Source organism: Platalea leucorodia (genome assembly GCF_965183815.1).
Source record: "Platalea leucorodia genome assembly, chromosome: 4".
Taxonomy (NCBI): Eukaryota; Metazoa; Chordata; class Aves; order Pelecaniformes; family Threskiornithidae; genus Platalea; species Platalea leucorodia.
The window spans coordinates 72,028,708-72,046,210 of record NC_138826.1 but is presented as its reverse complement, the minus strand read 5'-3'; the positions used below and the strand labels follow the sequence as shown (position 1 = coordinate 72,046,210).

The 17,503-nt window shown below is 43.1% G+C and overlaps 1 protein-coding gene across 2 annotated transcripts in view; it reads right to left on the bottom strand.

Moving 5' to 3' along the window:
* The window catches only part of EP300 (EP300 lysine acetyltransferase), a 67,786-nt gene extending 53,140 nt beyond the window's left edge, over positions 1–14,646 (bottom strand). For both annotated transcript variants that reach the window (XM_082310775.1, XM_082310776.1), the window contains exon 1: positions 12,635–14,646. In XM_082310775.1, coding sequence (XP_082166901.1) covers positions 12,635–12,728 — 94 coding nt within the window. In that variant the 5' untranslated portion in view covers positions 12,729–14,646. The remainder of the gene's footprint in view (positions 1–12,634) is intronic.
* Positions 14,647–17,503: the final 2,857 nt, after the last annotated feature.

Sequence of the window (17,503 nt, the reverse complement as noted above, 5' to 3'; positions counted from 1 at the left end):
ATTTAGAGTGGTGTGTCAGTAGACTTATCTCAAAACACACACCCCTGCCAAAAAAAACTTACAATGCTCAGTGGTTAGCTTAAGAATCAAATACTGATGAACATGGAACAGTTACAGTGGAAGAGACCCTCAAATGAGAGGGGAGATCAAGGAAATGGAGAAAGCAATCAAAAAAATACATGACAGTTTAAAATAGCTTCGACAGGCATCTTGAGATGCCTGTCAGGATGCGTTTAACAGGCAAATGTTGAAGCACTACATCCAGAAAACACTCTGGCTAATAACCTGACAAATGGCCCATGAATGAGGAAGAAGTAAAAAAATATGATCAGTAATTCACAAGTTACTCCGCTGTCCAGAAAAAAAAAAAAATTCTCCTTAATGATGGAACAAAACTGAAAATGAAAGTTAAGCGTCTGGGAAGAACATGAGCCAGCACAAACCTTGTACCTACACCATAACGATAATGGCAGCACACAGCAACCTCCCATCTGCAGACTGGGAAACAGCTGTTGAGGCAGAGATGCCCACACAGGTCAAAGGCCAGTTTTGTGACTGATTGTAGCTGAGGAAAGAACTTCTGCTCTTGAACAGACACAGTTGCCAGGACAGAGTGAGTCCCAAAACAAAAATGCCCACTTCACCTTTCTTGAGATCAAACCATTGTATATTAAGCCTTTCACAAAACCACCTGGAAAGTAATCAGTAAATGTCTAAATACTAAGAACTAACTTGTTTTTCAAGCCACCACAGAGTATTTTCTCAGAAAGACCCATTTAATGATTTCAGATATAACACTGCAAAGGGGCAGTGCAATTCTTGTTTTGAGAGACAAAGATTTGCTCATCTTTCTTCACAAAAAACCCATTAATCTGCTTCTCTGAAGACCTCACTCTTTTTGAAATTCCCCCTCCTCATAAATGAGAAGATAATTCCAGCTTTAAGGCTTACTTGCTTGTATCCAACTGGAGTATCCAGGTACAAGCTACCTGAGCTCCTTGGTCTGGTCATTCTGTGCCACCCATGAACAGGAAGAAATATATCATAAAAACTCAAAGTGTTTTTAATTCTTTTTATTAATGTCTCAAAACACAACAAATCAACAGCTACATTAAAAAACAAAACAAAAAATCAAATGGTTGTGAGATAATCCCAATCAGATTAGTTCTTTACCTCAAAAAAAAATGTAAACTGTTCTTTCCATACAAGACTAACTTGTTAGGATTTTTAATCCTAGAGAATACGCAACAGAAGATTCATAATAAAAGAATACTCTCAGGTACAAACCAAAATTGTAAGTAGTAAATACCAACAATGCAATATTCTGGTGTCAGCTTGTCCTTTTTATAAGTCTTTTCCAAAAACAAAACTTCAAAGTCCTTTTCAGCCAGTAGATAAACAACAAAATTAGAAAAACTTTCAGTTGCCTGGTCAACTATGAAAATTACATTTTTAGTCAACTGCTGGGAGGCAGAAGTTTTCAGATACAGGACTGAAACACGAACAGTCTCAAAAGACCATAAAGATCAATGAGACTTTGTGTATATCTAGCAACAGTTGTAATCCATTTCACAGTCTTTTAAATATAATAGGTACCCTAAAGCCCACTGTAGAGAGTTCTACCTATGACCAATCCAAAAACTGACAAGGCTGGGCCAGACAGCTCATAGACGACGTGAAAACAATGCCACATACACTCACACAAGAGCCAAAGGCATAGCTTAAGACAATGGTGATAAATATCCAGAGAACTGATTGACTTTCCAGTACACCGAGTCCACTGCTAGCCTTGCAATCTGTTTCATTAAGGATACACACAAAGATTTCTTACTAACAAAATTAAGCTTGTAGGAAGGAGAAGGAGGCAGATTAGTCCTGCAAAGGTATGTCTACCTGATTCATAATCTCTAGAGATCTTAGGGCATAGTCAGACACAGAAAAAATGGGATGTAACAGAACAGACAGTATCTGGCCTAAGAGCTCAAAACCACCCAGTTATATGCAGGCAGTAAGTGGTAGAGCTGAATCTTGATCTCAATAGAATGGCACAGAGTGATTTGACATGAATCGACAATGAATTCGACATGTTATTTATGGTATTATTAGTGTATTTCTTTCCATAGGTAACAAGAAGATATAGAATATATTGCTACTGCCACCTAAGATTCAAAGGAAAGACAAGGAAAGTACCTCCACAAAACAACATCTAAGTAGGTAATCAGAAAGTCTTCACCTGAGGTAGTCTCAACATGCAAAGGCATATAATAATTCCTTTTAGGAACTGTACCCCTACTGAACACTTAAGCAAGTCCTTTTTTTTTTTTTTTTTTTTTTGTAGAGTCAAGAAACTGGCCTGACTTGCCCTGGCTACATTAGATCTGTAGTGAGAAAGTGGGTCAGAAAAGAGAGTAGGTGGACCAGGTCCATTTCTTTCAATGGCAGTCCAGTTAAACTGGATTAAGTAATATGAACTGCATCCTAAACTGTGAGAAAACAACTTCAAAAATCAGTGTGCTAACTTGTGTTGCATACTATGGAGTATTTTCTTAGTTTTGGATCCTACTTCTAAGAAGTCTGCCTTTGACAGTGTCTCATCTGCAAGATGCAAGGAAACTGCCAGCCTGGGATGGAAACCCTCCTGGCACCAAAATGGACTTTAAACTAGTACACATTCAGAGCATGCAATCAAAATCCTTAAGTCAATAAGACATTGGTGCCTTATCAAGTGATCAATTTTCAAACCAGTGATGTAACAGCTCTCAAAGCACGCAAGGAAACGTAGAGCTTTCTGACAATGCTTACAACGCATGGAAAATATATCCATACTAAGTACTTAGCAAAGAAATCCACACGTAGGTTCAAGGGGCACATGCTAGTTTCTTTTGCGTGCTTTCTAGCCTACAGTCATGATTCAGTCATTTCTCCTTTCTGGATTAAGACAACAGACTTCTATTCACCTTTCAGAATAAAACAGGCATTTCTATCAATATGGAGATTATCTGGTTCTAGCAAATAGGCTGCAGAGAAAAACACCAGCATCGTAAGAACTTGCCCACGTTACAAAATAGCAAGAAGAGTAGTAGCTTTACTCTCATGTGTACTGTACCCTCAGACTCAAGACGTTCAAGCATTCAGTCTCAAAGGAGAGCTGGTATAGCTGAAGAAAAAGCATTGTGTGAACAGTGACACCTGAAGAACCCTGCATGCCAGACACGTAAGACAACAACTTACTCCAGTACTTACTTTGTTGCTGATCTTACAGAGGTAAGAGACTTTAGGTTCCTGTCCCTGCATCCCATTTATTATATGATATTCTGAACACAGACATATCAAATTAGAAAGCTGCTGAACAGCCACCTTTTTGCACAAATATTTCTGGGCTCCAGAAACATATCAGTGGATCAAGTTATATCACAATCATTAGGTTCACAATGAAACAAGTGGACAAGGCTTAATACAGGACACTGAATACAAAGCATGCATGTGACAGGGCTGGCAGGAGCCACAGATGATGTTGGACTACACAGAAAACATGATACCTTTGCTGTGCTTTCAGACAAAGAATAATAATAAGCTGCTGAGGTCAGTATCTTCCCTGCATGGCAACATGAAAGCTATCCAGGAATCGAACAGGGCCTAGATGTAACAGAGAAAGTGCCCAGAGGATACAACCAATATCCCAGAGAAACCAGCCATTCAAGCTTGCAGTCAAGCACGAGCATTACGGGCCCTAAAATGTACTGTCTGAAATACCCTTAAAAAAATCCAGAACTCAAAACATAAAAAATAAAAAAGGCAGAACAAGATAAGGAGACACATTCTCACAAGTCGATTCTCAGGTATCCATGAAAATGAAAAAGCAAAAGTGAAGCACAGACATGAAACAAAGTGCTAATAAAGAAAGTCATCAATTCTCAAGGCCTCTGCAATGGCAGAAAATTAAGGTAGACATGTTCAGACAGTTTTACTGGGGGGAAAAAAAAAAAAACATGTCTAAGAGAGGCAAAAACTCTAAGATTCCTACCAGGTGGGTGTGAGAGAATTTTGCTATATGGTATTTTGGACATCAGAGTTATTCTTACCATTAAAGCCCATTAAGGAGAAGGCTTTTCATGTAGATCCTCTGTGAAGCCACAATTACCCGATGGGAACAAACTCTGCCAAACTGTTTTTCCTACCTTAAAACGTAGAGTTAATTTAAATCAATCTATGAATTTAATGAAAGACGAAGGGGCAAAAATTCAACATCAGCCTAAAACACTACGGTAAAAAGCCCAAAATCCTAGGACATCAGTCCCTATACAGTCCTAATAGTCACTCATCCTCAAAGCAGAAGTGTGATGCAGAGGTCTTCACTATCACTTATGCAACAGCAACTGAGAATTCTTATTCTATATTATGCTATTTGGGTAACAAAGTCTTCAGCATTAGACTTCGATATTAATTCTGTTCCCTGCAAGAAACTGGGGAAGCACTGCCTCTTTCCTTCCCTGCTAATCCAGAAAAGACCTGAATTTGCTCACCACATCAAGAAACTTGATAATTTGAAGTAAGACTGCAAACAATACAAGCAGAAAACACATCTAGAAAGGACATACTCAAAACCCCTGGAAGACAACAAACACAAAGGCACAAAGCACGACAGTATGTCATGGCAGCACATAACTTCAGGCACAGATTTTTTTTAAAAACAACTAAATGTTTGTTAGTGAAAAAGTCCAATTCACCATCTAGAATGCACACGATTTCATTGTTAGTTGTAACAACCAGGTATAAACATTTTACAAGTGTAAAAAAAAAATCATTCTAAAGAAGCAACAACTTATCTATCACTCAACATCTGTCAAAGACTATTTTAGGACTTCATTCATTTCATTTTTTAAGCTATCCTAATCCCTATTCAAACACTGGTGTCAAAAAACATCAATCCTTGCTTAAGGAAAAAAGTCTGAATTTTGCAAAGTTCCCAAACTAATATCAACAGAAATGCCAATTTTAATAGATTGAGTGATGCATGTTTATTACAACTTCAGAAGAAAATTGTATTTATAACAAACTTTTCATTTTCAGAATCATATTCAAAGTTCTTCAAAAAAACCAGTATTTAGAGACACAGATGATAGCAGGTGTTTACCACTGAAAACCATAGTGAAAATTCAATGGTTATGATTCTGGAATATGGAACTGTAGCTGTTCTAGGGAAACAGAAGTGGTGTAATCATATGGAAAAGACTGGGTGCAAGAATCAAGACAGCGTACGTTTAACGTTCTAACGCCACTTAAGGGGGAATTTTGCGGACACTGTTGTTTGTGTATCTGGCTATTCATGCTTTTACATAACACAATGCAAAGGTACTAGTCTTGCCATCACTGATGACCCAAATAAGGTGAAGTTTTGACATTTTAATTCCAAAATGCTAAAGTCACACAGTTAATATTTTCTTTGTGAACACGTTGCTATTTGCATAAATTTCACTGGGCTACCTTTAACTTTAGTGAAGTCTCTAAATTAGTATTCTTATTCCCAAGACTATCCTGTGTATGCTACTGAAATTCCCATAAGACCACCTTAAGTTACCTACCATTGGTCTGCGGTATCATTAAACAGTAACAATGGCATTTCAGTTGGGAGTCTGATAAATTGTGGACTGCCACGCACACAAGTCTGGAAGTTAGAGATACCTTGCTGGTCTGTGTTACTGGTGGGCAAAAAATGGGTACATGCAGATAGGAAGGGAACACTCATATGTGCACAAACACACTGAATCAGTTTCATTTTAGAAGTGATTACAAATCAGTTTCAAGAAAAGAGTAAAGTTCACTTCACTGTCAAGTTAACAACTTTGAAATGATGCAACTTGCATATACAATTACCAAAAAGTCAAGTCAGTTTTCTGAGTATTACTGACTTGAGTTCATTCAACAGTATTCCTATGTAAAACCAAAATGTAATGCTGAATTTATATACAAAAAAATATAAAAGTAAACAAAAAAACAGAAGTCAGCAGATCAGACTACTTTATCTTGAACCAGTAATTCCCCAGAGCCCCTGAAATTATATTCAGGAATACGTAAAAGGCAGTTTAGCTTCAGCAGAATTTGTACTGAGCAAGTCATACACCAACATTTTGCCAGAATTTTATTTTTTATTAGAATTCTAAAAAAGAAAAAAACTGAGAATTAGATTTTTTTTGGGGTCATTAACACAGTACGAGCATGTTGCAAGAGTGATTATCTACTTGTATTTGGGAGTTCTATAAAGCCAGAAACAGTAAATCATGATTCTGCAAGCAAACAGATACAGTTCAAAACTCTACTTATCTCTCTTATGGAGATGCAACAAAAGGTGCTGTACAGAGGTGTTTCGCACCATCAAATGGAAAAGCAAAATCTTTCCCTGCCCCATCTCACAACCATGAATAACAGAAAATAACCTGCACTGTTTTTGAAGGTCCTGTACCTAACTTGCACTTTTTTGTGAAAATTGTAATTTGGACCACGATTTCATCTCCTTGCTGACATCACCAACTAAACCACAAGTTACTATGATTTGAGTTCATCAGAATTCAACACTCTTTTTTCTGATCTTCTTCAAAAAGTTCTGGAAGAAATGCGTGCTTGAAGAAGAATACAGCATGTCAAGTTTTTAAGAGAACTTTAAATACATTCACATGCCAATCCATTTTAAGGAAACATTGCTATTTAGGAAGAGAACGAAGTCATGTTGTCAGATACGTCACTGCTCAGGGAGAGGATTTCTGTGAATTGCCCTAGTTCAAGTTCTACTTGAAGTTCTACAAATTCAATGTAACCACGGATGTTTTGTCAGTGCATACATCCATATGCAGAGACAGATGTATTTTACTTCAGCCTGCTGCTACAGTTTAAGACAGAAAAGCCAAATCCTTGGGAACAGGTGTGCACTGTTTATCTGTCAGTGAAATCTACACAGCAAAATTACTCCATTTGTCAAATAATAAATCTGAATGACTTTTGACCAAGCCCTCTCCAAGGGGGCACTAGTTAGGGTGATGAGAAAGGTTAAAGTAGTATCATTACATTGTTGGAACAAGCACTGAAAGGCTGCTCCTGCTAAAGCAGCTAAGCAAGACACTGATGACACACTGGAGATAATCAAGCAGCCTACAGAGAAGATGCAAGAACTATGCACTAAGTCATACAAAATTAAAATCTAATAATAAGGTAATTTTCTCCAACTTGTAAAGGCACAAGAAACTAGAATTCCTACAGTAAGAGTTCAGCATTTATCCCCAGTACCTTATGAAACCCACATCCCCTAAAAAGGTAGGGTCCGCTAGACCCTTCCCAGTTAAACTTTGGCTTTCTGCAAATACAGAACCTGAACTAGGGACCGTCTAGACTAAATCCAAACCCTGCTCTAGGACCATGAGGTACAAGATGCAAAAGTTAGTACATTTTTTTAATCTAGTATTTAAATTCCCAAGTTCAGCAACAAAAGTTTTCCCTGCAATACCAAACTTCTGAATCTGTATTTTTAAATTGCAACTGTAAATTGGCTTTCTAGTCTCAAAGGTTTTTTATTTGTAAGTGCTCAAGATTCAGTTTTACATCACGGTATGTACGGTCCTTGTGTTGTAGTGGATTTTTTTTTTTTTTTTTTAAATTAAGTACCTTCCTAACACTACTCAGAAAAAGTACATACCTATGTCAGAGACAGACACACAATCCACTTGCCGAAAGGGGCAAAAAAAGCAGAGATAGAGCAGTTTGGAAATCTATGAGGTTCAAAAGTCTGCAAGATTTTCTTTAAAAAGTTACTAAGAACCATACGAATGATTGGTTTACCTTTTAAAGAAAATCTTGCAGACTTAAATTATCTTAATTTAAATTTATTCCTAATGCAGTTACTTTGAGAACCTACTTAGGTACAAGGCAAAGATGCCCATTTTTGCCACACAAGCATGTGTGGCATGCACACAATGCAATACTCGATTTACAGTGTACACCAGCCATCAAACCATATTTTAAGGGATCTCTCATCTCATAACAACTAATACTTGGAAAAAAAACAGACACCCCCCGCCCCACGGCTCTCAACAACAATGGATAAAAATATTTAACTGATGGCTGTAAGTTAAATGTAGCTAATGACTTGGTCTTAAACATTAGTCAGAAAAAAGATTTGCAAAAAGTGTTTAATTCTAAAAGTAGTGTATACAAACACTAGGGGAAAAAAAACATAGCTGCCTGAAAACAACGTTGAAAACCCTGCATATGCCTCTGGAAAAGGCAGTGAGACAAGATTAATATGATTCATTTCGAGCAAAGAAACATCCTCATACATTTGGAACAAATGAAAGATGAGTATCAGTCAAAACTGCAGTAGTCCAGGCGAGAAGTTTCGTTACAAGTCTTAGACCTTTGATGCAAGGGAGAGTAAAGTTTTAAAGGTCAGAAGCAGTTCCTGAAAAAAAGGAACATACAAACTTTACGAAAGACGAGTACTGAAAGGGAGACTGAAGATGCGCTATTACTCCGAAAAACGCAACTTTTGGATATAGTACACTGAAGGATGTTAAGGCACATACCACAAATACGTACACTGATCTCTGATATAACACACGTGCCAACTAATTGCAGAAAACTGACTTCCGATGTTACAGCAAGCCAGAAACAGTAAGCACTTAAAATCCTATTTTTGGATCTAGCAACCCAAAGACATGATACCATACAACCACGCTGCAGCAGAGAGCATACTCCATTTTTATTCCTTGACAAAACACAGCAGTTCTGAACCCAGAGCCCGAAAAGCTTTCCGAGTTCACAGAAAACAGGTTATTTCTAAGGGGGAGCCTGTAAAACATGATTAAACTCTCCCTTCCTGAATATATCACATAGAAATCTGTACGTGGCAATTTCAGCACACCTGCATTACTGCAGGAAAAATTGAGGGGTTCACAAATAAAAAGGTCAAATAAAAAAAAAAATCACTGGTTTAAGGCATGCAGTTAAAAATGTATCTTTATGAAAGACTTCCACTCATTTACTCAAGGAGATAGCTCTTCAGGATGCACTCAAATTATTCTGTTATACCGGGGGGGGGGGCGTGGAATAGATTGGTGTACACCAGCTTGCTAATACAATGTTTAAGAAACTCTTGTTAGGCAAAGTGCAACATATCAAAACAGTGTTTCTACCAGTAAGGAAAGGTAAACAAAACACTGCCAAAGTACTTATGTCAATGTAACCACGCTAGTACAGAAGAGCTGTGCTAGCATCCAGTACCAAACTCATCCCATACTAAGGGTACTGTACCAACGAAAAGGGACCCCACTGTAGAGCCCTAGTGGTCTTCAGAAAATGTAACATCTGGACAAGATACACATATAATTACCATTCTCCTTTGCAACAAATTTAACATTTAAATAGAAAAAAAGTTGTGGAAAAACCTCTGGCAGTTTAAGGGAATCTACGCAGTCCTGCTCCTGAAGCTATTCTAGAACTACACAACATTTAAGAAAAAAATGAGACCATGCAAAAATTCTAATATACTACACGACACTGACAACACCGAGACTTTCTAGATTTCTTCAAAATGTTTATTACAAAATGTGCTACAAACATTTCAGTTTCCCTGTAAGTCTATGTTATTCTTACCTCCTAAAGAAGGAATTGGCATTAATAAAGCAACTCAAAACTACACTAATACAGTATGTTCTACAGCAAAGCAAATTCTGGGCAGGGAACACACAAACCATTATAGACTTTTAAGACAGAAGGAGATGCAGCACTGCAACAACAGTGGGAAACGCAGCTATATTTGGCTGCTGCCAATAAACGAAGCGCATTAGGACAATCTTTGCGGACTTCTTTTTAGAAGAAAACCACCAACATTTGAGTTCAGTACATTCCAAGCCCAGAATACCAGTATCATCCAGGTCTACAGTGGAAACATGAGTGAATTAGAGACTCAACTTAGTCTTCAATATAAAGACACTTAACATCTGCAAGTTTGGGAATAAGTTAACCAGAGTCAGTCATTGGTTTTAGGTATCTAACAAGGTAAAACAGTATCTCAGATTAAGAAATGAGTCAAAAAGTTTACAGCAAGAGAAACACACTTAAAGATCCACTATGCACATGTGCTGGAAAAAGTTTCATCAACAGTGCAAGTTTCTTGCCTTTCTCCTTCCCTCTCCCTAATGATGCTGTGAATCTAACACTTTTAAAAAGAGTGCTTGAGTAAGTACATAAGCACCATGTTATTTATTTTCTATAATTAACTAAGGAGTGGGGACAATACAACAGATTCTATAAGTGGAATTTACTTAATGAAAGCTGCTTGCACTATTTCAAAGCAAATTTAAGAAGCCGATAGGTTTAAAATGTAAACTTCAAAGCAGTTTCCCACAACAGCAAAAGTGGGACAAAAAAATTGCAGTCTCTCAAGCAGCAAATGAAAAAATATAACCCTCAAAACACACTTATTGGTTAAGAGGTTTGATTTTATTTAATTAGAAAAACAGATATGGTATCATGTTAAAAAACACAGAAAATGGAACTGTCCCAAATCCAGGTAGAAGTTGTCAACAAAAACAAAGTCCAGAAGAGTAAGAATCCCTTAATGTTTTTTTATGTAGCATATATATATAAAGTGTTTGCACTACTATAAACCTCTGCATATTTATCAGGTGATGACAATCTCAATCACTTTGAGAAAAATTATCCCGTTTGTGCACTACTGAAACTGTCCAACAGTCCCTAGTGCTTTACCATAACTGTAAAGTTCTGCCCAGTAAGCTAACAATTAAAACAGACTAAGTATTCTGTGAAAATCTGCACCTGTTAAACTGAAATACATTCACAAATGATCCAAACCTTATTTGATCACAAATGTCTTAACTTAGAAAAGTGCATTCATCTGAATCAAAATATGCCTTTAACTTTCATATTTTTCAAGTATCAGGACTTCTCTAACAAAATCAATTTTTATCTCACTCACCTCTCTAAACTGAGCAAGATAACGACTGTCAAGACAAATTAAAAATGGTTACTACTGAATTAAGTACTGGTTTCCAAGCCTAGCACAAAAACCCCAACAACTAGCTCTAGCTAAAGAGCAGCTTCTCCAACCCTCTTCTACTCCCTTACTAGAGACCTGTTGATATTAGGAATAGTCATGTCCTCCAGTTACAACATAATATTGCCTATATCTAATATGCTCTGAAAGTTACACACAAACTTTTCAAAACTAACACATCATTCACCAAAAATAGAGAAGGCAAAAATCAAAATTTTGAAGATGATTCCAAGTAGAATCACATCCACTGCTCAACCAAAAACCAGCTACTAAAACCTCCTTTTTACTGTCAAATGAGGAGCTTTTTTTTAAAAAAAAAAAAAACAACAACAAACAAACAAACCAACCAACCAAAACCCCCCAAACAACTCTTCCTTTTTCTTGCCAGCTGTAACTGCATTGAACAAGACCACCGGTGGCATCAGAAATGCCACCACTCACTAGACTGGCAGGAGGCGGCCTCCTCCATATCCTACAGGCTAAGAAGACCTAAAGTGCGTTCAGAGAAACTCCTGCGGGACAGGTAACCAAGTACTCTCATAGCAAAATGACACCAAATGCTCATCTGCTTCCCAAGAAGCATTAAAAAGCTGAACAGCCCTTTGTTACTCCCTCCCCCCTCCCAGTACAACCAGTTCATATTTGCTAGGGATTGGGACACCCAAGATTTCCAACGTCTAGCTTGCCTTCACAGCATCACCAAAGACCTCTGCAGGCCTGCAGAGAAGCCCCTTTATCTCCACAGCCCTCAAGTCTACAGGGGAATTTCAGACATTTTGGTCTCGCAGCAAAGAAATGGGAGATGCAAGATGAACTGCACTCCATATTGATTCTTAATGCAAATAAGGTGAAATAACATTTCATTTCTAAGAAGGCAAGAGTCTCGATAAACCTTATGCCCCAAGCTTGGGATCTGGATTTTTTTAGCTGTTTTTTTTCCTAAAGTCAATGGCCTATCTGAATCAGAAAAGCAGTTTTTAGATATCCTTCTGCAAGGAAGAGTCAGAAGGATTGTAAAAAGTAAATCAAATAAGCAGACTGCATGTAAGAGGAAAAAAAGAAAAAGAGTAGAGAAAGAAACCTCGTTTCTAAACGAGTTGTTAAAAAACCCCTGTATATGCAAAATAAAATACAAAACAAGACACACATAATTCAACAATAAAGTATACAAAAGCATCATCTTTAGTACTAATTTCGTATTTCTGCAACTGGCATTAAAGGCATATGCCTTGCAAGGAGCTCAGTAGTAACTACTATTGTGAAAGACACGAAAACGACGAACTGTTAAGTCTTATCTGCAGTCGATCAAAAGCACAATAAACTGCACAGCTTTGCTTTCAATCACTTCCAAAAAACCAGAAGGGCAGAAACATCCGAACAACCCTCCCTCTGCCATTAACCCCAATAGCTTCAAACCGAGCGCAAACGGGAGGGACGGACAGACAGATAGAAAGGACGCAAGCACGAGTTAACAGCAGCAAGAGGGAGGAGGAGATTTAGGCCGAAGAGGGGAGAAAAGGGCAGTAATTGCGGCACCGAGAGGTGGGGAGGGCCGGGGCCCCCGAGACTGACCTGTGCCGTCGCTGGCGGACACGGAGAGCGCCGGTGAGGAGAGTTTAGGCCGCTTGGCTGAAGGCGGGCCCGGCTCCACCACATTCTCGGCCATTTTTAATTCTTTTTTAGACAATCACTCCGAGCGGAGAGACGGCGGGGGGTGAACCCCAAGACCTTCACCTTCTTCTGGGGCCCCGAGTCGGCTGAAGAACAACAATAAGGCCGAGAGCGAGCGCGGAGGATCCGGCGGAGGAGGGGGGCCAAGTTCCCCTTTTTCTGCCCCTCGGGCTCCGGGAGGGCGGCAGCGGAGAAGCGGGGAGAAGGTGGGAGCCGGGGCGGAGGGGGGGAAAGAGGCCTCTTCCCCCAGGCGAAAGGGCTGAGCAAAGATGGGAAGAGCAGGTAAAGCCCCCGCCAAAAAAAAAAAAAAAAAAAAAAAAAAAAATTAAAAAAGAAAAAGAGGCTGGTGGGGTTTTTCTTTTTTTTTTTTTTTTTTTTTTTTTTTAAGTAGAATTAATCCCGGCTGTTGTGCTGCTGGTGCTTCCTCGCCGCCGCCACCATCATCATCTTCATCCTTCGGGGGGTCTCCTCCTCCTGCTGCCTCCTCACCGCCGCCATCAGCCTCTTCCTCCTCGGCGCCGTCCTCCTCCTCCTCATCGCCACAAGGAGGCGGGCGAAGGAGGGGAGAGGAGGAGGAAAAAAGAAAAAAAGATCACCGTCCTCTAGCAGCAGCTCCTTCCCCCTCCAACACCACCCTGCAAAAAAATACCCACCGCCAGCGACAGGGCTGGGGGGGAGGCGGCGGGGAGAGAGGCAAGGCGTGCGCGGGGTCCCCAGCTCCACTCGCTTCTTCCTCGCCCGTCGCTAATGGCTGCAGAAAGGGGAGCTGTAAGGATGAGGAGGGTGAGGATAAGTCCCAGGAGTCTCCGCTTCACATCTTGTTGTGCAGGGAAAGAGGAGGGGTTGTTGTCCTGATGGAGGCAGCACCGATCGCGGGATGGGAAGGTGGGGGGCGGGTTTCAACACCCTCTCTGCCCCCCCCACCTTCTTCTCTTCTTTCCCCTTCCTCTTTCTCTCGCTCTCAGTAGCAGGCTGCCCCCCCCGCTCCGGCGCAGGCAGAGGGGCCGATCCCACAGCAGCGGCAGGAGGAGGAGGAGGAGGAGGAAGAAGCCGGCCCCTCCCCCCCTCTCTGCCTACCTTCCCCCCTCCCGGGCGGCCGAGGATGGTTGCGAGCGCTGGCGCCGGGCAGGGAGGGGGCTGCCCGTCTCCGCTGCCGCGGACCCACGGGCCGTGCGGGGCGCGGAAAGCGAGGGAGAAAAACCTCGGCCGCCGCTCGGGCGCGGCGGGGACTCCCTCTTCGCCTCGGCGAGGGTGGGGAAGGAAGCGAAGAGGTTGGTAGTCGGGGGAGGGGGGAGAGGGGGAGGCCGGTCAGCGACCCCTCCGAGAAGAGGAGGGGGGGTAAAATTAAAATAATAAAACAGAAGAAAAATCACGCCGGGGGAAGGCGGGGGACTCGCCCCGGGGTGGGTTAAATGGCCGGGAGGGGGAGGGGGTCCCCGGCGCTCCCCGGCGGGGGGGGTGGGGCGGGACGGCGCAGGCAGCGCGGGGGCCGAGCGCAGGCTCCCTACTGCCCCTGCCTGGCGCTCGGCGGCGGCCCGGCTGCCGCCGCTCCTCTGGCGTGTGTGGCGGAGCGGGCAGAAGCGGGGGCGGAGGGGAGCGAGGGAGAGAAAGAAGTCGGGGAAAAGGAGGAGAGAGAAGAGGAGAGAGAGAGAGGAGAGAGAAGGGACGGGCAGGCTGGCGCGGCGGGGGGGGGGGGGGGGGGGGCGTCTCGGCTCCTCGCTTCTCTCCCCGTCCCCTGGCCGGGCCCCTGGGTCTCTCTGCGCTGCCCTCTCTCTGCGCTGCCCTCCCCCTGGCTCGCCCCGTCCGGCTCGGCCTCTCGCTCTCGCTCCCTCCCTCAGTCGCTCACACACAAACAAAATGGCGGCTGTTGTTTCTTCACTCTCCCGAGTCCTCGGAGGGAAGCGAGCGGCGGCGGCGGCGGCCGGAAATGAGCCAAGAGAAAAACGGGGCGGGGCCAGGCCTGGGGGCGGGGCCCGGCGGCGCTGGCGCACACAATGGAACGCGAGGGGCTGGCGTGCCGCGGGGGGGGGAGTGGGGCGGAGGGAAGCGGAACCGCCCAGCCGCTGTCACGAGACCGCGCCCGCCCAATCAGCGCCGGCCTCTCGCCGCGCTCTTCCGCAAACTCCCCCTGGCTCCGCCCCTTAAAGGCGAAGGGGTTTTTAATAAAAAAAAAAAAAAAAAAAAAGGTCCTTCTTCCTCCTCTTCCCCTCACGCTCTTTTCTGTCGGCCGAAAAGTGCGCGGCGGCGGCGGCCGCCCGGGGGAGGCCGGTCCTGACCTGCGGCCCAGGGCAGGCAGGGAGGCGGCCGCTCCGCCCCGCCGCGCTCCCCGGCCCGGCCCGGCGGGCTGAGAGGCCGGCGGGCAGAGCGGGTTTCCCCCGCCGCGGCCCTCCCTCGCGGGTGTCGGCGCCCCGTCGGTTCCCCGCGGTGCCGGCGGGCGGGGCGCTCCTCCCGCCGGTCCCGGGCCTTGCTGCGCCACAGACATGGCAGCCCGGGCCGGCAGGCCCCGGGGCGGCGCGGCGCCCGGGCGGGGGGACAGCCGCCCTGGCCTGGGAGAAGCGGGGGTGGGGAGCAGCACCGCCGGCAGCCGGGCAGCGGCCGCAGAGACCCGCAGGGCCCGGCGGGCGGTGGATGTACGAGATCCAGAGACGCTCTCTGCTGCTAAACTCGGGGATGCGAGAGCTGCCGCGGGTTTCCATCGATGTTACAAAAAATAAAATTAAAAAACCACCACCCCACCCCCCCCCCCCCGCACACACTTTATGCCAAAGAGTGACCCACAAAACACACACGGCGCGCCCCCAAACCCCGCCTGTGCTGGGGACGGAGGCAGCGGGCCCTCGGTGGTACGGCAGCGCCCTGAGAGCGCGCCCGCTCCTCCGAGGCTGGGGGCCGTAGGTAGGGACAGGTAACGCGTACGCGGCCCCTCGTACGCCTGCACGGCCCCTGCGCCGTTTCAGAGCCTGCCCAACCGCTCAGAGTTGCTGACCCACCGAGGGTTTTCCTCAAACCTGTAAGGGCCCAGCAGCCACCATTAGCGAGGAAATACCCCATCCCGGCTTTTCCCTTCGGTGCGTTTGGGCACTTTTGGGCCGTACACCATTACGGGATAGGAGTGGAAGGGAAACGCGGGCCTGCGTGTGTTTTTAATGGAAAAAGCAGTTTCATTTGATCCAAGCGGGGCATTTGCAAGGATTTCTCTCGCCACCCACCCTCAGGTCTGAGCTCTCTGTGATCCTGCATATAAGAACCGAAGCAGGTATTTGGGAAGAGCCTAGCCTAAACACCAGAATAAATACCACAGGCGATGAGAGAAAGCATGAGCAGAGATTCACAGCCCTGTAACAGTTATCCACCAGCTCCCTCACGTACTCCCACGCTTCAGCTTCCCTTGTTTGGGCTTTATTTCCAGCAAAGATTGTTATTGTCTCCCCCGGCACAAAAGGGAAAAACGCAAATAGGGTTACGCTCAAACCACTCCATAACTGCTTAAAGATTCTACATGTATTAGCCTTCTGGAAAAGTCCAGAAGCCATAGGCAGTGCGCAAATCTGTATGTTATAAAAGAGAGGTGGAAGGAGCCTTGCAAGGACCAATAAGTGATAGGAAAATGGTCTGGAGAGCAGAAAGTCTCAGAACTCAAGCTGTTGGGGTTAACAGCGTCAAACCTAACAGCATCACCTTAGAAAAAATGTTATGGTTCTCTTAGGTTTTTTGCCTCTTATTGCTACTAAATTCTCCAAAATATTCCAGTTATAAAAGTCTTGTACTAGTTCAATTTATTTATTTTGTCAGATTGACTGTTTCTCTTGCTTGTGAAGCACTTTTTTTAACACAGCTGAGAATAATTTTAACTTTTTAAAGTCTCCTTAGAATTAAAAGTTGACTGAAATAAGTCTATATAAGGTTTTCAGACTCTCTAGAGGCCCTTAATCCATAGTTCAATAAGGAATTAGTGCCAACTTTATAAAGACACCAAGGTGCACGTAAACACCTAAATGCTTTTAAAAGTCAGGCCCTTACGAAACAACAAGTTTGGAGCAAAGCAGGTGTTTCAAATAAGACTTTTGTGACACTGGTTCTGATCTAGAGACTTGATCCTACCAATAGTTGCATGTGTGCTTAGTTTTATATAGCACATAGTTCCACTGAAATCGTGCTATACTATTCGCCGTGGTAAAACTAAGCACATGTGTGCTTGCTGGAGCACAGCCTGAGAGATAAAAGTTAAAGAACTGGGTAGTTATTTGCTACTCTAGGGAGTATCATATGGATCGGTTAGTTTTGTTAAGTACCAGACAAATCTGACAAACAAAATAAAGTCCTTTTTTTTCCAGTGCAGCTTCCCCTCTGATCTGGCTACCTGTTTATATACCCTTTGAATGGGTTCAGGGAAGTGCACCTGAACTGTAGGAAACATGTACCCTTTGGTGAATGCTACCAAACTAGCATATATCTTCTGAATATGAATTACAGATATAACTAATTAACCAATATATTAGTAAAACCATACCTCTGCCTTACAAGCTTCATAACCAATAGAATATCTTAGTTCTTTACACATTAGAAAGTTATATTCAGTTAGCTTTCCATATTAGAGACTTAAATGCAAGCTGAAGTATATGAAAAATAAATAGAAAAGAATACTACTTGTGTTATTTTCTGAAAAAAGAAGGTCATCGAAAACAAGAGAAGGAGGAAGAAAAAGGAAAGCCTGGGAAAACAGGGTTAAGATAAATCCAATATATATATAAACAAACAAAAAAATCCAGT